The 25427-nt window shown below is 39.9% G+C and overlaps 1 protein-coding gene across 1 annotated transcript in view; it reads right to left on the bottom strand.

Annotated features, from left to right (window-relative positions):
* The window catches only part of man1a1 (mannosidase, alpha, class 1A, member 1), a 489484-nt gene that overhangs the window by 38033 nt on the left and 426024 nt on the right, over positions 1–25427 (bottom strand). The window contains exons 6-7 of the mRNA XM_078542179.1: positions 4778–4901; positions 3948–4041 (exon numbers count right to left, since the gene is read on the bottom strand). Of these exons, the coding sequence (XP_078398305.1) occupies positions 3948–4041; positions 4778–4901 (218 nt within the window). The remainder of the gene's footprint in view (positions 1–3947; positions 4042–4777; positions 4902–25427) is intronic.

Here is a 25427-nt window from a genome sequence, read left to right as displayed (position 1 = left end):
TGGAAGTGCTGCTGGAGGACTTTCAACGCCTATGTAGCTGCACTTTGGCATGAATCTTCAACATAGGAAAGAACACATAGGAAGGAGAAACTGTATTAATCCAGAAGTACAGGTTTTATATTAGCAGATGAGAATGTTGACCTTATATCACAGAACTGCTTTGCTGGCAGAGAGTCAGAATATCGCGAAGTCATTCTGCAATTAATTTATAAGTAGTTTTCCAAGCTCACTGTCCTGATCATCAAAAGAGATTCTTTAAAAACCCTAAAGATTTGGTCAGGGCAGGATTTCAATTTTTATTTTATTTAGTTGTTCATGGGATGTGGGCATTGCTGGCTAGTCCAGCACGTATAGCCCTCAAAGGCAGTGGTGAGCCACCTTCTTGAACCGCTGCAGTCTATCTGGTGTAGGTACACTCTCAGTGCTGTTAGGAATGGAGTTCCAGGATTTTGACTAAGCAACAGTGAAGCAATGGCAATAAAAGTTCCAAGTCAGGATGGTGTGTGGCTTGGAGGAGAACTTGCAGGTGGTGGTTTTCCTGTTCATCTGCTGCCCTTCTCCTGGTAGAGGGCGGGGGTTTAGATGCTGAAGGAGCCTTGGTGAGTTGCTGCAGTGCATCTTGTAGTTGGTACACACTGCTGCCACGGTGCATTAGTGAATGTTTAAGTCCGTGGATGGGGTGCCAATCAAGCGGGCTGCTTTGTTATGGATGGTGTCAAGCTTCTTGAGTATTGTTGGAGCTGCACTCATACAGGAATGCAGAGTTTTCCATCATACTCCTGACTTGTGCTTTGCAGATGGTTGATAAGCTTTGGGGAGGCAGAAGGTGAGTTACTCTCCGCAGAAGTCCTAGTCTCTGACCTTCTCTTGCAGCCATCGTATTTATATGGCTGGTCTAGTTCAGTTTCTGGTCAATGGTAACCCCCAGGATGTTGTTCGTGGGAGACTCAGTGATGGTAATGCCATTGTATGACCAGGGAAGATGGTTGGATTCTCTCTTGTTGGAGATGGTCATTGCCTGGCACTTGTATGGCAGAAATGTTACTTGCTATTTATCAGCCCAAGCCTGAATGTTGTCCACGTCTTTCTACATATGAAAACAGTCTGTTTCTGTATCTGAGAAGTTGTGAGTGGTGCAAAATACTGCAAACAATGTAGACCTGAAATGCTATCTATCAAACATTTTTAGAACTGAGGGCACATTGAATGAAACTGGAAAAATGCTCCACTCTCCTATTTCTGCTCAACCAGAAACAATCTAATCATTAACAAATTTTAGAAGTGTATCCTAATTGGTGAATGGAGAGTTTAGAAGTATGTAGAAGAAAAACAAACTCACCATTAGATGACCAATGTTTGGTTTTCTTTTTCAGATTTAGCCTTATTTTGAAGTACAAATGATAAGGATTTCATCCAAAAAACACAAACACTTCAAAAGTCTGTACTACACAGATGCCATGTAAACATATGGTCTTCTCACCACATCATCATCAGCTCTCACTATATGCAAAAACTCATCCTGGTATAACACTTCAGCTCTTTTAAAGGGAAAGTAACATCAGCTGAACTGAGTTCTCATAACACAATAAATGTAAATAGAAGCCTAGATGTAGGGGCAGGAGGAGCAGGGATATAAAGAGGAAGAGCAAGGGAGAGAGCAAGGAAGCAAGAAAAAGTGACTGAGTGCAAGCCTTGCATACTGAGAATGAACTACATTCAAAATAGAATGGCTCGAGAAAATGTAGGCAATTTAACATTTTTTTTCAACATATATATATATATATACATTTTTTCTATCAAAGTAGAACATTTTCATGCATGACTGAACATCCTGACCACTTTATGCTTAAGTGCCATCTCCCCAAAATCTCCTTTGCAATATTTTCATATCCTAAAGGCACTATATGAATGTTACAATGCATTCATTATTGCTGGATGGATATCTTTGAGAACTAGTGTTGCCCTGAGCAAAGAACTGGGGTGTCTTCAGAGATGAGGTCCACCTGTTATAATTGGCGCTACACTGGCTTTCACTGGGGCTATGCAATAATCTAAGGTTGTTAATAACCTACTGAAATAGCTATTGATGCCCTTGAGGAGAAAGAATACCCTGATACTAATATTCTAATTAACTGATTGGTACAATTTGTATTGTAGTGACAGATTGCTTCAGGATTTGAAGATCATGGTAAAGAGGAGGAGGAGTTTGGAGGATAACAGCAGCTTCTTGACCATCCAGTGACTTTGAAACAATATGGAACATGTCTTGCCAGCGATAAAAACAAAATACCTGGAAAAACTCAGTAGGTCTGACAGTATCTGCGGAGAGGAACACAGCCTTCATTGCTTTCCATTTCTCTCCTGGTGTTTGACCTGTCCCACCTCCCCCTTAAACCAGCTTATATTTCACCTCTTTTCTATTTTTCCTTAGTTCTGGTGAAGAGTCATTCAGACTCGAAATGTTAACTGTGTTCCTCTCCGCAGATGCTGTCAGACCTGCTGAGTTTTTCCAGGTATTTTTATTTTTGTTTGGATTTCTAGCATCCGCAGTTTTTTGCTTTTATCTTAGTGTTTAATTGACTGCCACTTCTCTTCAAGGAATGCCTACCTTGAAGAAGTATTGTTCTTCTCTCCGACAGGATTTCTGCCTGTCTCTCTTGCCCTGTTCACCTTCATTGCTTTCCATTTCTCTCCTGGTGTTTGACCTGTCCCACCCCCCACTTAAACCAGCTTATATTTCACCTATTTTCTATTTTTCCTTAGTTCTGGTGAAGAGTCATTCGGACTCAAAACGTTAACTGTGTTCCTCTCCGCAGATGCTGTCAGACTTGCTGAATTTTTCCTGGTATTTTTGTTTTTGTTTCGGATTTCCAGCATCCGCGGTTTTTTGCTTTTAGCTTATATCTTGCCAGAACTTTGGTGCCTCAAAGGGAGTGAATAGAATAACCCATTTGCTATGCTCTGTCCATTCTTAGGTATTTGCTTTCCATTGCCATCAGAAAGGAAAATGACCATGTTGCTTCATGTGATATCTTGCCATGATCACTTTCCAGTGTTTTAAATATTCATGAAGATAGAGGCTGGATAACCTAGAGAAGACTGCACTGCATTGGAAATCAATCCTGGGAGTCAACATAAACTTCAATCCATGCCAATCATCACTATAAAGGATCCATTGGAAGATCTACAATCCTTGAACCTGGGTGTCAGTACTGAATACTGTCGACAGCAACTAAGTCAAGAACATTATTGTCCGAAACAACATTGTTTTTGTTTCATTCAGGTAAAATGCTGGAAAAACTCAGCAGGTTTGGTAGTATCTGTGGAGAGAGAAACAGAATTAATATTTCGAGTCCATTATGATTCATCTTCGGAACTGAAGACAGGAAGGTGACAGGTTTTATGCTGTTGAAAAAAGGGGTCCAAGCTCCCTAATCTATCCCTGACCTTCCCATTTTGCCTCACTAGACCTGCTCCCTTTTTCAACAACATAAAGCCCATCAAATTTCTGCCTCTCTTCAAAGAAGGATCACATTGGACTTGAAACATTAACTGTTTCGCTCACCACTGATGCCGCTAGGCCTGCTAAGTTTTTCCAGCACTTTCTTTATTTGTTTCAGATCTTCAACATCCACAGTATTTTGTTTTTATTTTACCTGAACAAAGCAGCAGTTGACCAACACTTACTAGAAAGAAAGCAACATGTAGGAAATACAATCAATTTTGTGATTGAAAATTTCAGAAACATATTTGGCAACCAAAAGAATATAGAAGAATGTATTTAAATGGTGAAAAACCACTCCTCTCGGGTATCTCATCAGAATAAAATGCAGCATATTGCAAAAAGAAGTATTACTGAATAAACCTTGTATGAGAAGAGGTAGGTGAGGCCCATGCACTTATATGGTTTTTGAAAGAAAAATGAATCCTCAAATGTGTTTACTTACGTTGACCCCATTGACCACTGTTGGGGTTCAAGTAATTCGGATACAGTCCTTGTGGTTTATCCAAACGATTCAAAACTTTTCGAATGTTCATCATCTGTCAAAACAGCCCGAATTACTGCATTTTGAATTTTTAAATTGACAGCGTTGTCTACTAGCAATAAAAACAGATTCAACTTTAAAACTAAACCAAAAGAAATCAAAGCTTCTGCTTCAAAACCTAATTTATATTTAATTAGGTTTCAACTATTCTCTCTGCTCTGATTACAGCTCAATGTGTCTTTTTGTTCCCTCAAGCACTGTAGAAATTAAATAAATATTTTAGTTTTACATCAAGTCAGAAAATTCTCACTTTATGAAACAAAAATATCTGAGGTAAAAAAATGTTTGTGTGATTCAAGGCATAATTTTCAGTAAAAGCATAAGTGTTGTGATCCAATTCACAGCACACAATTCTCCACTATTTTCAATCTTTGTTGTGCCACAATGATCATATAAAGAGTGAAGTTCTAGGCTTTTTCACAATGGAGCATAGAGGTAGAAAAACAGAGGGCAAGTCACCCTGGACCGCAGTAATTGAATCATAATGCAGTGAGCTCAAGGGGGCTTAGCTGCATGGTCCTTTGATCAGGAGAAGGTGTTTTAGGAGACATCATTTGTCATGCATGACATATAAATTAGTATATAATAATCTTCCAAGATGTTTTGTTATAAAGAGGTGTTTGAAATGATTCAACATTTAGAGGGTCTCTGGACTACTTGCGTGTTGATTATTTAGCATATTATCTAATACTTTGGAAACAAATTAAAAATGGTACATTTTGGTAACTGACCTTTTCTGCAAACACTGGATTTCCAGACAGTTGACTTAAATGCATGAACTCGAGATGCAAGGTGCCAAATTCAGCCAAGATACTGCTACCTCCTGAGGCCCAAGGCCAATTTCGACCAATTCCACTGTGAAAGCATTCAATGTAGAATGTAGTAAAGTTGTTTAAAACATACAAATTATTTTCTGCCATACACCATAATATTTGAAATGGATGAGCCAAATATTTAAATGGAAGTGAAGATATACCTAAATCTCTCAAAATAACCAATGTAATCAGCAAAACTGAACTCATCAGCATTAGTGTTAAAACTTATACTTGTATTCATCTACTTTTTATGAACAAACATTCATAGACAGTCTGCAAATTTCACCTAATAAAAAATATTTATGATTAAGTGTTTCGGAATTATAAAATATAAAAATTGGAGTGACCCTGGAATCTATTTTATTCCACTGAGATATAAAAATTTAGTATATTGAAATATATGCATAGATTTATGAACCAGAACTGCTCACTGATTGCAAATTGAACAAGTTCCAGGTACAGTCTATTACAGGAGTGCCCACCCGCTGCTTGTGTCAAATGGAGATTTTCTATTCTCAAAATACGATATTCCACTGTATTCAGATTGCCAGTACAGCAACGCTCCCTCTCCATAAGCTGAATTAGTGTGAGAATGTTCTGCTGCTGATTGAGCAGCTACATTAGTGTGCACAACACCAAGGAAGAAGAATGGCAAAAAACAGCAAGAAGCAACACAGAGAAAAGGAGTGAGACACAACGTTCAGTTAGGAGTAAAGTAAAAGCAAAATAGAGATCGGAAATAAAAACAGAAAGTGCTGGAAAAACTCAGCAGGTCTGGCAGCATCTGCAGAGAGAGAAACAGAGCAAACATTTTGAGTCCAATATAATGCTTCCTTGGTACTGAAGACATCATATTTCTACCTCTCTTCAGATGGATGAGTCTGCAGTGAGTCACTATTACACAACATATCGTGCAATATGCACTGGGGCAAAATAGTTTTTTATTGACACTTCAATAATAACTGAAATGCAAAACTGAATCTAGGTGAAGCCTGAAAACAGAAAATAAAATAAATGGGGCAAGATTAAAGTCCAGGCCTAGTTCAATCCTTAACTATCTTTCTAAGGCCACCAGAGCTTGAGAAACAGTGCTACAGGCAGGAACAGATGAGTTTTTAAAAAAAGATGCATGGTTCTTACATGATCATTGATGGCTCCTGTACAGTTAACAGTAATGGCTTTTTTTATTGTTCGTAGGGCTTTGCTGTGTACAAAGTAGTTTATACACAAATTCACATGATAACAGTAATTGAACTTCAAGTTATTTCATTGGATGTAACTTGATAAGGCACTGTATAAATACAACTTCTCTCCTGATCCAAAAGGTTGACTTCCACTGATTTATTACCAACTTCAAAAAGTAACTAATTGTGTTCATTTTTATTTATTCCACGCAAGTGTAAGGCTTTCATTTACCACCCACTCCTAATTGTCCTTGACACTACTGAATGGCTTGTTCAGCCATGTCAGAGGGCAGTTAAAAATGAACCACGTAGCTGAGAGTCTATAGAACAGGCTGGTAAAATTTCCTCCCTTAAAAGGTGGTCAGTGAACTAATTGGGTTTTTATGACCAGTAACTAAACATTCCTGGCTACAAAGTATTCAAGGCAGATAGGCAGGGAGGTGGAAGTATTGATCAAGTTTCATGATCATCATAGTTGATACTTGTTTTTTATTAAAAAGTTATTTAATTAACTGAATTTAAATTCCTAAACTCATGGTGGGATTTTAATTCATATTTACAGATTTACAGTCCAGGCCTTTGGATTACTAGTGCAGTAACATAACCACTATGCTATTGTATCCATGCAAGATACTTTGATGCAAGATGCTTTGCGAACTCTTGATATGAAAGGCAATATCTTAATGCAAGCCCCTATAATTCCTTTACGATTAAGGATGTGCATACACATTCTCAATCGTCGCAAAGAATGCTCAAAAACACCATACATACCTGGCCTATTTAAGGAAATGTTGAAAAGTTTATTTAAACTTTCAAAGTAGCCTTGTTTATAATAGAGCATAAATAATATGTCAATTTAAAAATATCTAACTTTTAAGAATTTCTGACTAATTGATCTAATCAAAATCTGTTTTAGTTAGAAAATCCTTTTTTTAAAAAAAGTGTATGTTGTATTTTACATTTTGTACTTTACCTAATATTTTGCCTATATAACATGCAATTGATTTATCTGTAACTTGTACATGTACATGTAGTGGGCAGGCAGCGGGTAGGTGCAACAGTACTGAGAGAACTTAAAAGTGGAAAAAGGGTTCAAATTATTTGAAGGGAAGACAAAGTCTTTGTGACCAAGAGCTTTATATAGAAAGCATCTAAAATCATACAATCCAAGCTAAGAGGGAAAGTCACCAAAATTTTAAAAATATATAAACATTATGGATGACAAAATACAGCAGATAACCACAGGATTGGCAACCTTAGCAATGAAAAGAATGGGTAACTGGACTAGTAGCTGAGGAACGGCATTAGAATACAGTAAAATCCAATAGTGCAACTTAAAAAAGTAATTAAGTACTTCATATACCTTATTATACTACATAGAGTTTACATGAAGGAGTTCTGTTCAAAAGCTTGGTTTCCTTCAGGGTTGAGCATGTGGCAGAAAGCAAACTTTAACCTTAGAATATGTTTCCTGGTCAATCAGATCAATCACATGGTCAACATTTTGATTCCGTAGAACACTGTTAATTAATTTAAGGGCCACTGAATAATCAGCTTTCCTCCCAAAATAAAATTATGAAAGCAAATATTTAGGAGTGAAAGAATAACAGTGGCCTCACATTGCTGGTTGCTGCACAAGTAAATTAAAACCAGTTACTAAAAGGGTAGATAATTTTTTTCAAATTTAAATTCATGCAATGTATTGAAATTTGCACCACACTTCTGTTACAAAACTATAATATTTTTCATAATATTAATTGAATTGGAGTCAGCTAGACTGCACGCTTGAAATTATCAAAAGGAGTTATGTGTAGAAGGGTACTTGAAATGTTAATGAGTAAACGAGGATGAGGTTTTAGCATATAAGGTGTGAAGGAAGCTTGCATTTTTTTTTAGATAAGTGAGGGAGTTGTTTGGATTTCAAACAGGTAGTAGGATGTTTACAATTGGCAAGATAAGCAAGACCAAGCAGTGTGTTTATTTTTCCCAAAAGGAATGAGGACATATTGGCAACATGAAAGATTTTTATATTAGGGAAGAGTAAATTTGGCAATTTACAGATTAAAGAGAGAGAAATGTATATAAAGAAGAATGAAAGGATATGTTGGCGGGCCATGTAAGATCTAACAGGAGTGCGTGAAACAGCCTTGAAGAAACCTCCAACCATATTTGCAAAAGTCTGCTGTGTCCAGCAGCTAAAGTTGGAGACAAGCTTTTGGATTTCCACTGTCTAGTGGGCGCTGTGGTAACTTGCTGGTTTACTTATAATTTCAAATCTATTTTGGACTGTTGCCTTAAAAGGGGTGTATAGTTGGGAATTAGGTTAATTAAGAATTTTAGGATTTGTTATAGTATTATGTAACTGTAATCTTAAATATGTGCTTGAAATCTTTTCTTCTGTTAATAAATATTTTAATTTAATTGTTAAAATCTCGAAGGATCTTAGTGGACTCATTACTTCTGAATTCAATGCACACATCTTCTCGTAATACATACAATTGTAAAACTGTTGTGATCGCATGACCAAGTTTCTCTTGTGGATTTGGTCTGCCTGGCACACATCATCTGCCATGTCATAACACTTCATTAAACAATATCTACTTTGGGAGCCATAAGTAGGACTTTTGCACAAACACTATCCAAAATGTAAGCTATCTAATCAAGACTTGTTTGAATATTTATTGAGTCTCATAATTAGCCAATGGTATATAGATATTCCAGCTCATATAACAGGGAGTAAGAAAGGAAATTTTTTCAGTCACTAGATTTAACATAGTTCAGCAGCATTACATCTCAGTCTTGTGCCACAGCACTGGGCATTTGGCCTAGGGACTTGAGATGATTAAAATATAAATCCTTTTATCAGGTGACACAAGCTATCTTGTAAAAGCAATAAAAAGATCCGTAACATATACCATATTGTGATACATTCCCCTGTACACACACTGCCCGTGCTAGCCTTTTTCCAATCTCATTGATATCCATGACAAAACACAGCTTATAACATATTATATGCTCTGGCTATTCCAGGCAAAATCAGTTCAATCAGCTGTTTGCATCTCATTTTGCTGTGATTACCATGGCTACATACTGTTCGGTTACAGATTGCACTAATAGCAATAACCACAGCAACAATTATGGCTGATGCTCACTCTTCAGTTTTAACATGTTGTGCAGCAGTATCTCGATGTAGAGCCAATCTGGGACATAATGAGCATGGTATTTAAGTTTTGGTGTCCATACTGTAAGGGAAAGGCATGCAGACTCATATTACAAGAGTTCTTCACCTGAGATAATAGGATTGTTTTGATTCAAAAGGACAGTACAGTTGTGTGCTCTGAAATAAGTAGTTACTGTTTTTTGAACTTTTCAACAAGTGGTATGTGAGCCTGCATATGTGCTGGTTTGCTTAACCTACTGGTATGTTGGGCCGTTTTGTTGATGGGTTAATGGTTTGAGAAGCACTACTCATTTTAGTGTCCACTTCTTAAAGAGGCCAAACTGCGTGATCACCAACTTGCCCAATAGAAGCAGTGTCAACTGTACCGAATTATGGCTTTTAGTCAATTCTTTTATTACATTTTTACTTTTTAAAATGAAAAATGGTTGATCTTAACTGTGTGAACTTGTTCCAGTACTTTCACTTCTAAGTCAGAAACTTGTAGGATCAAGCTGCACTGAAGGACCTAGCACATAATTTATGCTGACACTTCAATGCAGCACTGAGGGAGTGCTCTATATTGGGGTTGGCATTCTTTGAATGAGATATTAAACCAAAACTACATCTGCCTGTTCTGCTAGTTCAGGTGGATGTTTAAAATCCCATGGCACTATTTGAAAGAGAGCAGAGTTCTCCCAATGTCAAAGCCATGATTATTTCCTCAAGCAGCACCAAAAGCAGATTAACTGGTCATCCATCCAATTTGCTGTTTGTGGGATTTTGTTGTGATGAAATTGGTTGCAGTACTTAGCTATAGTGATTGACCCAGAAAGTGGAATTAATTAAATATGATTTACTTTAGGAAGCCTCATGAGACATAATAAGGTGCTGTCTAAATTCAGTTCATTCTTTTGTCATAATTCAGACAGTAAAGATTGCTGTCTAAGCTCTGATGATTTAATTGAAACTCCACTAACTTAGCATATAAAGTACTGAAATTAATACTTCATGGGCTTATTTTTGGATAAAAAAGGATTATCAGTTTATGTCAAATGTGAATGCATTATTGAAGGCATGAACAAGTTCTAAGGTATATATTATCAAGAAGCAGTTAAGCAGCATCTGGCCTAGAGAGGATCTGGAATTTATTCGGCAGAAACTGTGTCAACATTCAAGATTAAATTGAACTGTGATATGGGTGCCCAGCTAAGTTCACAAACAACACGCATTTCCTACATGACAATTTGCAAATAACAGTACTATTATGCACTGGTTCCACCACAGATCCCTTCCCTGTCAAAACAAGTGTCAAACAGAGGGGTGTCACTGCAACAACACTATTCTCAATTTTTCTTGCAGCAACCTGGCACCTCACTACTGACAGGCTCCCCCCCAAGTGTGGTAACAACTTATCACACTGATGATAAACTCTTCAACCTCAACTGGCTGAAGGTCACAATCAAGAGAACCATGGCTTCCGCAATACAACTACATTACGCTTTAGTTATACAGGGCATTGGTGAGGCTGCACCTCGAATACTGTGTGCAGTTTTGGTCTCCTTATTTAAGGAAGGATGTAAATGCATCGGAGGCAGTTCAAAGGAGGTTTACTAGATTGATACCTGGAATGAATGGGTTGTCTAATGAGGAAAGGTTGGACAGACTGGGCTCGTTGCTACTGGAGTTTAGAAGAGTGAGGGGGTGATTTGATTGAAGTATACAAGATCCTGAACGGCCTTGACAGGGTGGATGTTGAAAGGATGTTTCATCTTGTGGGTGAGTTCAGAACTAGGGGGCACAGTTTTAAAATGAGGGGCCAACCTTTTAGGACAGAGATGAGGAGAATTTTTTTCTCTGAGGGTTGTGCGACTTTGGAGCTCTCTGCTTCAGATGGTGTTTGAGGCGAGGTCATTTAATATCTTTAAGGCAGAGGTAGTTAGATTCTTGTTAGGCAAGGGAATCAAAGGTTATTGGGGTTAGATGGGAATGTGGAAATCGAAACACAAGATCATCAGCCATGATCTTATTGAATGGCGGAGCAGGCTCAAGGGGCCGAATAGTCTACTCCTGTTCGTATTTGTGTTCTTACAACATACAAGTTAGTGCTCACTCTGAAGAACTACAACAACAGTATTTACGTAATTGCCAAAGACTACGAGAGTATAGGAATTTCTTTGAACTTCAGGAAGACCACAGTCCTCTACTAACCCCCATCAAGTGTATCAAATCCAACACTTTCAATTGAGATTCACGGTGAAATGTTGGAAAATATCCCTAACTTCCCATATCTTGGAAGATATCTATCCCAAAGAGCTGACATTGAGGGAGAGGTCCCCCTCTAAATAAATGCTGGTCAAGTGATACAGCCTATGAACGAATAGATTAAAAAATAACCTGTTGCAGGTGTCTTCTTTAAATGAATATGCCATTATCTGATGTCCATTTCGACACTTTATGGATAATGGAATATACATTGTTTTTAAAACAAAGATTTCACGCAGAGGTTCACTGTCTAATTCAGTTAAAATATTCTAAAATATGACTATATTCAGCACCTACATTGTGTGAAAGTGCATACTATTTCCTGGCAGTTTTGAATTTTACATGATTCAACTGTCTGGCAGCATTCCACCAACAGATGGCACCCACTATCAACATTTTTTTGCACCCCCCCCAAAAAGATGATCTTTTTCGAAATACGACGACAATAAAAAAATATTTTTGGGGCTGTCATGCTACCTTAATCATGCTAAACCACGTGTCTAATTCACGTCATAAAAAGGAAAGGTGTGCAGAACTTTGTTCTGTAATCATAGAATCACACAGTGCAAAAGAGGCCCTTCGGCCCATCGAGTCTGCACCAACACGTGAGAAACACCTGACCTAATCCCATTTACCAGCACTTGGCCCATAGCCTTGAATGTTATGATGTGCCAAGTGCTCATCCAGGTACTTTTTAAAGGATGTGAGGCAACCCGCCTCCACCATCCTCCCAGGCAGCGCATTCCAGACCATCACCACCCTCTGGGTAAAAAAGTTTTTCCTCACATCCCCCCTAAACCTCCTGCCCCTCACCTTGAACTTATGCCCACTCATGACTGACCCTTTAACTAAGGGGAACAGCTGCTCCCTATCCACCCTGTCCATGCCACTCAATCTTCTACACCTCGATCAGGTCGCCCCTCAGTCTTCTCTGCTCCAACGAAAACAACCCAAGTCTATCCAACCTCTCTTCATAACTTAAATGTTTCATCCCAGGCAACATCCTGGTGAATCTCCTCTGCACCCCCTCCAGTGCAATCACATCCTTCCTATAATGTGGTGACCAGAACTGCACACAGTACTCCAGCTGTGGCCTCACCAAGATTCTATACAACTCCAACATGACCTCCCTACTTTTGTAATCTATGCCTCGATTGATAAAGGCCCCTCCACCTTCAGAGATCTATGGACACACACGCCAAGGTCCCTTTGTTCCTCAGAATTTCCTAATGTCATGCCGTTCATTGAATACTTCCTTGTCAAATTACTCCTTCCAAAGTGTATCACCTCACAGTGTTCAGTGTTAAATTCCATCTGTCACTTATCTGCCCATTTGACCATCCTGTCTATATCTTCCTGTAGCCCAAGACACTCAACCTCACTATTAACCACTCGGCCAGAGCTTAATACGAATCACAAGAACTGGGTCACTCAATCCAGAACTTTTTTTTTTAAAAACGGTGACTTACAACCCCACTTGGTTTGAGGTGGGAGAAGCTGTGAAGGGCTTTGTACTTGAAGTATCAAATGACTCATACTTTGGTAATGGATAAACTAGACAGACCTGATCTTTTCCACACCAGGGTATTAAAAGGTGAGGAAATTGTAGATGCTGTTGTGATGATCTTCCAAAACTCTCTCCATTTAGGAATTGTCACCTTGGATTGGCATATTGCCATGCTCTTCCATTATAATAAGTGTAGGAGAGAAAAACTAGGAAATTATAGGCCTATTAGTCTCATGTTTGTTGTAGGGAAATTACTCAAATCTGTGATAAGGGACACAGGGATTGAGCAAACAAACGAATTAGAGAAAAACAACATGGATACGTAAAGAGTAAGTTGTATCCAATGAATATGGTTGATCTTTAGGAGGAGGTGACTAATTTGGCAGTTAAGAAGTGTCTCTGAATTTTATTTACATGAATTTCCAAAAGGCATTCAATATGGTTCCACACAAGAGACTTTTAATAAAATTAAGAGCACGTGGATTGGAGGCAAACTATTGGTTGGGAAATGGAATTGATTACTAGGTGGTAGATAGAGTAGGGATAATGGTTATATAATTCAATTGTCAGGATGTGACTAGTGGTGTCCCCAGGAATCTGTATGGTGCCTCAGCTCCTTAAAACTTACCTCTTTGGCCAAGTTTTTGGCCATTTGCCCTAATATCATCTCACGGGGCTGAGTGTCTAATTTTGCCTTATAACACTCATGTGAAGCACCTTGGACATTTGTGTTAATGACACTATAGTTATATAAGATGATGTTGTTATATTTATAAATGACTAAGATGAAGGAATAGAGAGCCCTAAGCTGCAATTGCTGATTACACTAAATCAGATGACACAGTAAATATGTAGATGGGAGCAGATAGGGATATTGACCAAACTAAGTGACTGACAAATCTGGTAGATAGGGTTCAATCTAGGAAGTCTGGACCTAAGCAAGATAAATTAGTGTATTTTCTAAATGATGAGAAGCAAAAAAAAAGAGATGAAGAGAGAGGCTGAGGCTTTGTAGTATAGAAATCATGGAAAATTAGTGGACAGGTACAAAAAATCATTTAAAAGGTTAAAGGAATGTTGACCTTTAACAAAATGGGGCTGGAATACAGAAGTTATGTAAGTTATATAAACTCTTTAGACTCCAAGTAGAGTACTGTGTTCAGTTCTGGGTACTGCACCTCAGGAAGGATATATTGGCCTTGAAGGGGACATAATACAGATTCACCTGAATGATATCAAGGCTAAAAGGGTTAAGTTATGAGGATAGGGAGCATAGAGTAGGCTTGCATTCATTGACCATAGACGGTAACGGGGTGGTCTAATTTAGATGGTTAAGATAATTAATGGATTTGATAGTTTCTCTCTGTCCTACTCCTACTGGTGGGGAGTCCAGAACAAGGGGGCTATGCCATTCAGGACTGATGTCAGGAAGCACATTATCACATGTTGAGGCTAAGTCACTTCAACATTTCAAAACTGAAATTGATAGATTTTTGTTAGGCTTTAAAGATTATGGAACCAAGGTGTGAAGATGGAGTTAAGAACAGGCTAAAAGGACCTCTGCAACAAATGCTGCCTGACCTGCTGAGCATGTCTGACCTTACTATTTTTTTTCTCTTGAGATTGCAGTATTTTACTTTTTGTTGGGCACCATATAAAACAGAGTTGCAAACGTCACATGCACCAGAAAAAGTAGCGCACATGCCTGGATCTTTATGAATGTCATAGGATAAGTGAATTAGAAATGGTACTGCAAGTACTGACCAAATTTTTGAATCCTTTGACAAGGTCATACAAGTTGATAATGTTGAACAAGTGGAAAAGCTTTACACCGCGGCAGTTGCTTCAGGAGATTCACAACACCACATTCACAGTACCTTGGATTTATGCAAAGTGGACTTCATGGTTTTCTCTTTATTCAAATGTTGGAAAAATATAAAGAGAGACAGCTTAAAAAATGTAACCCAAACAGTAAATCCCAATGAAACAAAAACATTCCAAGAAAAGTCTCTCAAAAAACTTAAACAAATTAAATATGTTCACAAGTGATTACTAGAACCTCAACCATTATGGGGGTTAAATTTGAGGGGTGGACATTTTTGGGCACCTTCCCCACATAGTGTAAACTGCCCATGCACAAATGATGAGGTCCAAGGAGCCGTGGATATCGGGCTTCAGACCTCATTATATTAAAGAAGGAGTGGCTAAAGGAGGCTGCAGTGATTGCGATGGTGATGCCAAGTACTAAAACTTCTTAAAAATTTAGATAATGCTTAAGATTGATTTTCCCTGCAACTGCCACAGTGGAAACAAAGCTTACAGCAGTGACCTGAAACAGCAGTTAGGTCCCTTCTTTGCATATGCAAATAATCCAACACTGTTTCTAGCATGGGTAAAGGACATCTCATTTGTCCTTCACCAACACTGCAGGCAGTACCCTTACAGTCTGCTATATTGGTGCCATTGGAGACTACATAAAGCTTGAAAATGAGCACTATACAGTCTAACTTTACCCCCTACAAATCTGTGAACAGTTCTCCCAAGTCTTTTAAAACACTTCTTAGAATTAGAAAACAGCTGTTTTCATTCCCTGCCCATAAATCCAGTTTTAAACCGCTTCTGTACTTCAACAATGAATTCATACATCATCAACAAGTGCAAACTTGAGAACTGTGGTTTCAGGCTTCAGACCCACCCATCATCATTTTTGGAGCCCAAGCATCACAAATCACAGTGAGATCATTTTGTGAAATCAAAAGCATTAACCAGGTATTCTTATATTTATTTTTAAATTCTAAAATTACTAGTTCATTGCACGAACAGGTACTAATGGGATGTCATTCTGATACAATGTTCAATCAATGGAAGAAACTTGAATGAGCGTAACATATTTATGACTTCACTGCTTACGTTTATGCAGAAAAAACGTCCTTGTATAAATATTCTTACATTGAGGTGATACCCGGTTTGTAAATTACCAAATGAGATTTCCAGGATTAGGCATATTGTTTGAAAATCACTTTTTTGTTGGAAAAGTTATCAATATATAGTAATCTTCACGCTAAAGGTATACTTTGGTCCCAACTAATGCTGCCATTTAAGAACAAAAATTCATCATGTTTAAATCCATTAATTCTGGTCAATGATGTGACTGATAATCAATTGCATACCCACACCTTGCCACATAATACACATTTATATAATATATAGATATTTATTTTATATACTGTCATTCTCTTTCATGTCAACTGTTATGCCTTGGTAAGTATTTGCACCAGTGAAACACTAATGTGCCTGACCATAACATGCACATTTCAGAAATACTGAAGTATTTCAATTATTTTGTCCTTTTTCTACAACTAGAAACAGATACATTGGGTGAATCTTCTGGACTTAGTGCCTGTTGGAATGGTGGAACCACTTTTGGGCTAATGGGCGAGTTTAGCCATGGCTGTTCAACACAGCCATTGCATTAGCATCCTGCCTCCAGGTTATGATCTCGGTGGAGACCAGTAACTTTTAAAAAGAAATCTGAGCTCCCAATTATTAACTGAAATAATTATACCACAAGATTTCAGGTTTTAAACAAAAAAACCAAGTTACTGTACAAGAGTTAAACAAAGCAAGTCCTACTGACTTAACACAATATTTTGTAAACACTTATACTTTAAACCCAGAAATCTCAATAGAACTTTTCTACTTTTGTTTCCATCCAAGAGTTCGTCTATACTTTACAGGATCTTGCAGGTTCCTTCAGTTCTCCTGGGGCTAAACCAATGTAAGCCACAACTTTCAGAAACTCACTTTGATTATCCCCAGTGTTCCCGCTACTCTCCGAGGTACAAGGCTTCCTGTGGTCCTTCCACTGGCACCCAGCCAGCCAAGCCCTTCAATTCTCCTCCAACACCTCACAATTGTGGACTCCCCAACTCAAGCATGGGTCTCACTACATTCTTGCTTAGTGACTCCCAAATCAGAAAACACCCTTGGTTTCTGATGCCTCTCTGCTCCTGGTCCACAGCACCTTTTACAGCCCCTGGCAGATTCTCTTTCTGCTGTTTTCCAAGCTGCTCCAGTTTCAGACATACACTGCCTGTTTCTGTAAGAAATTGCACAAGTAAAAGCCAAAACCAAAAACACAACTTCCTGCAATCTACCCCAATGGCCACATGGCACATCTGGGATGTTCCTGATGGAGATTCAAAATAATTAACTTTAACTTCAAAACAACCCTTTGATTCTGGGACCCACATAAACAAATTGTATCTCTAAGGGAGCAGCAATAACCTTAGCAGACTCAAGCCCAAATATTTGCTCTTAGTCAGGTGTACAGAGTCGGAAAATTTCCAGACTCCCTAAACTCAGCTCAGGAGAAACTTCCCCAAACCACCAGATTTTCATTCTGGGAGGTCAGGTGCTAACTGAAGTCAGGCCCACTACCTCTGGAAAAAGTGCAGAAGCAGCCACTGGGGCTGTTTAGAAAGCCTGCCTCAGTGCTCTAGGACTTTGTCCCAGTTATAATAAAAAGTGAAGCCCTCTAACCCTCAATGCCCACAAACACCCCATGCTCCATCCATGCCAAGTCATGCCACCTCATGTTGCCCCACCCAACCCCATGGTCCTTCACACCCTCCATGCCAACCTATTCCCCTCTACCCACCTCCCATGTTCTCACATACACTCCATGCCAATCTATGCTGCTCTACCCACCTCCATGCCCCCATGCCAATCTAACCACCCCATAACTCCTCATACTCCAATGCCAACCTATGCCCCTCTACCTACCCTTCCACAGCCCCTCAACCTCCATGCCAACCCATGACACCCATAGCCCTTGATAGCCCCATGCCAACTTAGTGCCAACTCGTAACCCCCCACTCATTCACATGGTCCTTCATAGTCCCATTGCTAACTTCATGCCAACTCATGCCAATACATGCCCTCATCCACCACCCTTTGCCCATATGTCCTCCATGCCAACTGACCCAGTATCTGCCATAGGCTGACTTCAGGAGTCATGCTGAGATAAAGTACAATAAAGTTCTAAGTATTTATTACAGACTTCATTAGAGAGAAAACTCTGGTTGATAAAAGCCCATTCAATGCATTTAAATCTCTTTAAGTGCTTAATTCTTTATAAAGAATAAACATCTGTATTCATAGCCCCACATCAGAGACAACTAAATTCCTGTATAGTCACTTGGAGCTGTCAATCAAAACTGTGAACTTGCAGACCCCTTACTGTGATAATTATAGGTTGTGGAAGCAGTCAAACATTATTAATACTATAATGATAGCCCTCTGGCTTATGTCAATTAACATCTATTGAAATTGCAAACTTGGTGCCAACTCATTAAGTAACAAAGTTTAAGTATCTATTACAGACTTGTCTATATTAAAAAAAAGCTCATTGATAAAAATACCATTCATTTACATTTAAATCCTTTCAAGTACTTAGCCTTCCTTGAGCTGAGACACACAGCAGGCTGTTTTTCTTTTCAAAATCTAAAGAGCGGGGATTTAAATTACTTGACAGCTTGACAGTTCCACAAACCGTAACCATCTTTTATGCACGTGAACCTCTGCTCTTAACAATCCCAAAAGGGTGCCGCGACCTCACCGAACAACTCCGGTTGGTTTAGACCTTTTCTTCAAATGCATAAAAGCCACAACCCCTGTTTCAGAAACCTTGATGAAAATTTCTTCTGAGTGAAGGTAGCAGCACTTTTAAATGTGCAGCTGCCTCCGTGAACTGTAGATGTATGAAATACACCCTGCCCCCATTCCTCACTCTTTCCCCCCTCCCCATGCCCCCCTCCACCAACCCCCACCCCAGTGAAAATGACAGGTGCGGTATACAGGGGCTGGACTTCCAGATTAGGGGCTCCTGCACCATACTGGCTAAGGTGCAGTGAAAATTTGGTCCACCAGCTCCATTATGAAGCTGAAAGGACCACCTGTTGTTTCCCACCTCTAACCCCTTCATGTTATCATGGACCATCCTTTGAATTGTAATTGTCTTAGGGGCGTTTAGCAGTTTCTCAAACCCACGTTTTTTCCATCTACCTTACATTTAAAATTCAATTCCCAAAACAAAAAGTTATACTCCTAAAATTCATAACAAGATTGCCTGGCCAACTAGAGAGGGCAGGTGGGATGATGCAACCATTCTGTCAAAGATGTCTAATTAAAGGGTCCACATTATGGGATACACGAGCTCACTAGCACTTGGATTTTTGAGGCTACACCTACCACAGGAATGGAGAGAATACTTGGGAAGGCTGCCCCCCTCACTGGGGGTCTCACTCTGACCTGGAGGCCCTGCTGTGTTATGTGGGTCCGCAAACAGGTGAAGTCTCCCACCAATGGGAGAAAGAAGGCAACTTCTTCAACCAAGCAGGCGTGGTTGGAAGTGGCCAACGAAGTCACCACAGAAGTGTGGCCCCTCCAAACTAGAGACAGTGCACCAAGGATCCAGAGCCTCAGGAAGGTAGGAAAGGTGAGTGGCCTAACACTTTCAGCTGTCAAGCCCCACACTCTGGCTCTCCCAGCATTCTTCTGCACAGCACACCTCAGGTCAACACAACCTGCAGCTGCACTTATTCCTTTCTCTCTCTACACACCTCATATCTCTATCTGAACAGCCAACATTCTCACTCATTGCCCTTTCCTGGAAAGGAGGTCTTGTTTCGGGAGGCTTCAGAGCTCAGAAGCGACATGCCAAGACAGCCTGCACCTCATGAGGTGTGACATGCTGGGAGAGCTGATCCTCTGATCTTGTGTTGGGGGCCTCGTCTCCTTCCAGCTGGATCTCAGTATCCATCCCGTCTGCCTTGTGGAGGGGAATGTGGCTGAGAAGAGGGCTGCTAGTCTTATTGTTGGTCCAGCTTTTGTCTTGCCCTCTTCAGAGGTACAAGGTAGAGCTGCATAAGCTGTTCCCATACTATGCTGAAGGCTGGCAACAGGGAAGTGCAGCTGAAGGTGACTGAAATGCTGGATAAGTGAAGTGCCTTCTAGAAAGTTGGCAATCACTTGTTAAGCACCGAAAGCTCTCTTGGATAAAAGGAGTGCTTTGAATAGCAGTCAATGGCCATGGTTGGAGTTCTTCGTTGTAACTGATCACAGCCTTCCCAGCTTGTCAGTTTCACTGAAGAATTTCTTTCCACTGTACACTCGCCTCGGTGACCCTGGCGACAGTTTGGGGAACTGGGCCTATAGTTGGGAAATCCAAAATGAAGGCTAAAACAGGTCTTAATTGGCTTTAAGTACCGTAATAGCATATCTGGCAGACAGAAGGAGATTTGCCACTTGCCTTCAATCCCATTCCGCAGAAACCTGGAAGAGGACGGGATGATGTGGGGGTTACAACCCAATGTCAACTAGAGGGGGTTTTAATACCCTGCACACAAGCAAAACTGCCTCCTCTTGCTTGGGAAAATTACTCCCATTAAGACTGGATGAGAACCTAGAATATTAGATACCAGATTCCACCAAGACCTTTTGGGAAGCGAGGAACAGGCCAGTGAGTGGGGAAAAATTACATCAGATCCAGCATTTAAAAATATATAGCAGAATAGAAAGCAAATTTTCAGAGGAGACCAGAATCCAAAGACAGAACATGGAGGTTCAAAATGAGCCCTATTATTTAAGGTAGTGTGGTGATCACATCCCAAATGTGCCTGCTCTAAATTGTAATTTAAAAATATATATATTGCATAGAACACTTTGAGACCAGTACTATGGGGCATCAACTCTCCTAGGAACTAATCAAAAGGAAAATACCAGCTTTGGTGCCAAGATACTTTAGAAGCTCCTTTTAAGTACTTGCACAGCATACAGCCATTTTGTACATGTAAAATACCTACGTCTGTGTTTCAACTCAAACAGGGTTAAAATATGGAATTCTCTGCCACAAATTGTTTCTCAAAACATCTATAAGCTCTTGAAAGGGAATCAAATAATTGTTTGATAAAGGATTATTAAGTGGTATGAAGAGCAATCAGGCTGGTTTTAAACACAGTGGCTCATATAATAGAGAAAAAAATACCAGCACAGAATTGGTAGGAAAAATGATCTATTTCAGTGGTGCAACATTCTGTGATTCTAGTGTCTCAACTATTATTTAACCAAGAAGAGTGTGTGCTTACTGAAAGTAATGTGTGCTTTACAGTGAATGCCAGGTAAAATCAAGACTGGGCTAAGTTGTGATATTCTCCACATCTGATAACTATGCTGGCACTCTCTACTCAAACTCACAAATAAAAAATGGTCACTCAGGCCAGGCACCTATACTTTTGGAATCTTTAGCATAGCAATTCATAAATGCCTTCTGGAGGAAAGGTAGTTGGGGTGCAGGATACAAATTCAGAGCAAGTACAAATGTGTGTTGTGCTGTGGGGATTTTCAAACCTTTCTGTAATTGGAACTCTTTGAAAGTACTGATATCCTCTGGGGGAACTCAGTGCAAATATTGACATATTGTCAGGAACCAACAGACCTGTATTGTGAAAGGCGGTGTCAGCTACCTGGAGGATAACAGTGTTAGCATTGCAAAACGGCATTTTTATTAGTCGTACACAGAAGCAATGTGCTAACAAGTCAGTCCAGAAAGATTCAAAAATTTAATGGGGCCCCCAAGGACCACAGTTTGAAAATTTCTCCCCCAATCTTTTATTTTGTATAAAGAAACTTGCATTTATGTAGTACATCATCACATCCTCAGCACATCTCAACTTGCTCCACATCTATTGAATTATAAGTATAGGCAGCAGCCAATTATGCAAAACAAATATAACAAATAATCGGTTGATTTTTATTATTGATACTGTTTCATAATTAAGAAAGAACTCAGCATTCTTCTTCACATGATGCTGTGGAATATTTTCTGCCCACTTGAACAAACAAAAAGGGCCTCTTTTTAATGTCTTATCTGAAAAATATAACTGTCGGTAATACAGCACATCCTCAGTGTCAGCATACAACTATTCCATATTTTAACTGCATTGGTGTGGAATATGAAGGTCGTATTTTCCATGTCTGCCTGCGTGCAATGTAATCACCTAGAGTGGGGCTTGAATCAGCAACTCGGAGGTGATGGTGCAATAAACTGAATCAAGCTGACAATCTTTAAGCCTGTGAAGCCTAAAGCATAAGTACTGATAGTGTATTCAAATGTATGCTCTTGTGCATTCTCTTTTCTATCAGTCTCTTTTCCCAAGTACTCCTCCAATACCCTGTATTAGCCAGCGGCTGATGCCAGCAATGAGGAGATACATGGAAGCACTCGGGTTCAATTTTCTCTTCTTCTGAGTGGGAAAATGCCTTGTTTACATTCATCATGGCCCTTTAATGGCCTGACATGAATAAGTGCTGATGTAAAAGTGTGAAGTTCGTTATGAACTGTTACTATTATTTTCTGAAGTTGTGCTACTCATTGTGTAACAGTACAGTTTAATACTGATCTCCTCTGTATAAAATAACAGTTCCTTGACTTTTAACGAAGTGGTCTACGAAGCTCAAGGCTAATTAATTCTGTACAGTAGTACACAAATGTGTTTCTCTACTTACAACCCTCTGAATGCAAATTAAATCCAATTTTAGTGTATAATATACTGAAAATCTGCTATAACAAGCCAATCTATTCCTGAACTCCCTTGCCACAAATGGACATGAGTGCCAAGTACAATATGAATTGTCTCCTCTTATCTGATGTGCTCTTATTTTTATCAATTTTACTTGATACAAACCAGCATCTTGGGGAACGTTGTGTGCAAGTGTATAGCGATTGAAACAATCTTGCTCCTCAAGCTCCTATTTGCATGGGGAATTAATTGATGAAGATAATTCTCATAAAATTGGAGAAAATAATCAGAATGAATTCTGTATTTTGCAAAACCAGTTATAAGAATGACTAGGAAGTGGAAACGAAAAAACTAATTTGAGTGGGATTTACCAGAAAACAGCTGCATTCTTAAATTGTGCCCATCTCCGGATATGTGGTACTTATAACATTATTGTAACGATAAATACCTTTTGTGTAACGGTTCCTCCCATCACAGCTACTGCTAGTTAGATTGACGATAGTCATTACAATTTTACCTTCGTACCAATGACCTTGTTAGCACTGAAATTGTAGGTTCAATAGGCATATAAATACACATATCCAGCTTACCAATGTTGAAAGGGGATTAAAGAAAATGGGCTGAAAACTGATGTGAAATGAATGTCCAAAACTAAGTCCCTACAAACCACTATGAAACATAAAGCAGGCTGTTCTTGTAAGCATAATCAAAAATGAACACCTCAACACGGCACATTTTGAAGTGTCTGAAGTGTTAACAAAAGATCTAACAGCTGCATTGGAAAACTGCCCAGCATTATAAAAGGTCTGTAATTTTGTACTGTGACATTAAAGACATACACAGGAGACTTACTGCATCTTGTTTGTGGACATAATACAATGAGTTGATATCTTACATCTAAAATATGGCCTGTATATTTTTTTTTCCAAAAGGTATATTGGAGATGGGGGCAGAATACAAGTTATTTTTGAGAGTTTATAATGCTTCATTATCTAATCAAAATGAAAACTTATTTTGTCCTCAGTCAATGCAGTGAGCAATGACAGATCTTGAGGCTGATTTATTCTTAAAACAAAGTAGTTGGTTGGGGGGGGGGGGAGTATACTCCCAAGAATGGGAGGTTTGAGTTGGGTGGGAAATTTAAGTGTTAAAAATTTGAATTTTGACTCCAAATGCCTACTTTTGCTTTTAACAGAGGTGGGATGGTGGGTAGACTACCAGCCCATTTCCAGAAATTGGGTTGGCAATTTAAATATTATAATGAGGCTGTCATATTTATGCACTATTTTAACTCAGGCTGGTGAAGTCTCCTGAGCCTGGGGAAACCTGGCAGCTACAGGGGAGGTGGGATTGTTACATTCAGCAAGTAAGTGTCTTTCCTCTTACCTGCTGGATCCAGCTTACCTGCCTTGCCAACAGCACCGGTCCATTAACCTGCAAACTATTACGAAAGTCAGTCCACACAATGGGTAGCATTCTGTGGCGTGCTGTACCCGATAGCAGAACTGGAGTGGGTAGCACTTCTGTTCCTGTATCGGGAGTCAACCCCTCATTATCTTACCTTGTCTGACTATCCCCACAACATAACCAGGGTGCCAGGCCATTCCCACTTCACTCAATCATGACCCCGACCCCACCTTCTGTCCTCCCTTGGGTCCCTCTTCCACTTCTCCATGCCCCGACCCCACCCTCTGTCCTCCCTTGGGTCCCTCTTCCACTTCTCCATGCCCCGACCCCACCCTCTGTCCTCCCTTGGAACCCTCTGCTACTCCTAAATGTCCCTGACCCCAGTCCACACTTCCTCCATCTCCCCTGCCCCGACCCCAGTCCACACCTCCCCCACCCAGACCCCAGTCCACACCTCCCCGACCCCATTCCACACCTCCCCACCACTGACTTGCTCTTGCCAGTCCTGAGTTCCATGCAAGCTGCCACTCTCTCTTCACCCCTCCCTGGTGCCACAGATTTCAACAAAGAAAACTGCTAACCTCAGACACAACTGCACAAAGCAGGCTGTTGCACACCACCTTTAAGCAAATGTAAACCAGGTGGCCACAAGATTCCTGCGCGTTGCTGACTTAACTTGAAGGTGGGACGTAATTATAAAAAGTTTTAGTATAATGAATATTCATTGCATGCAAAACTATTACAAGTAGAAACCTACCTTGGGACAGTGGGAGGCCCGATCTGCCTCTGCCAATGGCTGACTTAATCTCTACGGCCGGGATTTTCCAGCCTGGTTGCAGGCGGGACCTGCCACGGGCGAGGCAACGCCCCAGCCAGAAGTCCATTGACTTGAAGCAGGACCAGACTATCCTGGCAGTGGGCGAGTGCGGAAAATCCCACCCTAAATCTCAATTTGCCCTTGGGAAACCGAGATTTCAGCTCCTGCCTAGTTAAGTCACTTCGCCTGCCATGTTTCCGGCTCGTACAGGCCCCATAAAATATGACCCAAAATTACAAAGAACAAATACACCATTGGCTGTAAAGTGCTTGGGGACAGCCTGTCATCATGAATGGCACTATACAAATGCAAGTCTTTTAAGTAAAAATTGAAGGGAGAAACCAGCACTCAACCCCACATAATGGCGGAAGTCAAGATGGTGCTTTCTGAATTTCTTGCAAGAACAATTTTGCCTTGTGCCTCACCGAGGCACTATCCCAAAGACCAGCACTGTAACATAGTTACAAGGAGATACAGCCAACCTCCCAATCATAATAGTCTACTAGTATCCCTACATTTGGAAAACCTAATGCTGCTGGTGGCTGCAGGTGTCCTTACAACAGATGGCACAGCTTTGCATTTGCCTTGCCACTAATGGAGACCATGAAAATACTGGTCTCCATGATAATTGGCTTGTGGATATCCAAG

This window comes from Cetorhinus maximus, chromosome 5 (genome assembly GCF_964194155.1).
Source record: "Cetorhinus maximus chromosome 5, sCetMax3.hap1.1, whole genome shotgun sequence".
Taxonomy (NCBI): domain Eukaryota; kingdom Metazoa; phylum Chordata; class Chondrichthyes; order Lamniformes; family Cetorhinidae; genus Cetorhinus; species Cetorhinus maximus.
The sequence above is the reverse complement of the archived record's forward strand: the minus strand, read 5'-3'. Positions and strand labels throughout refer to the sequence as shown.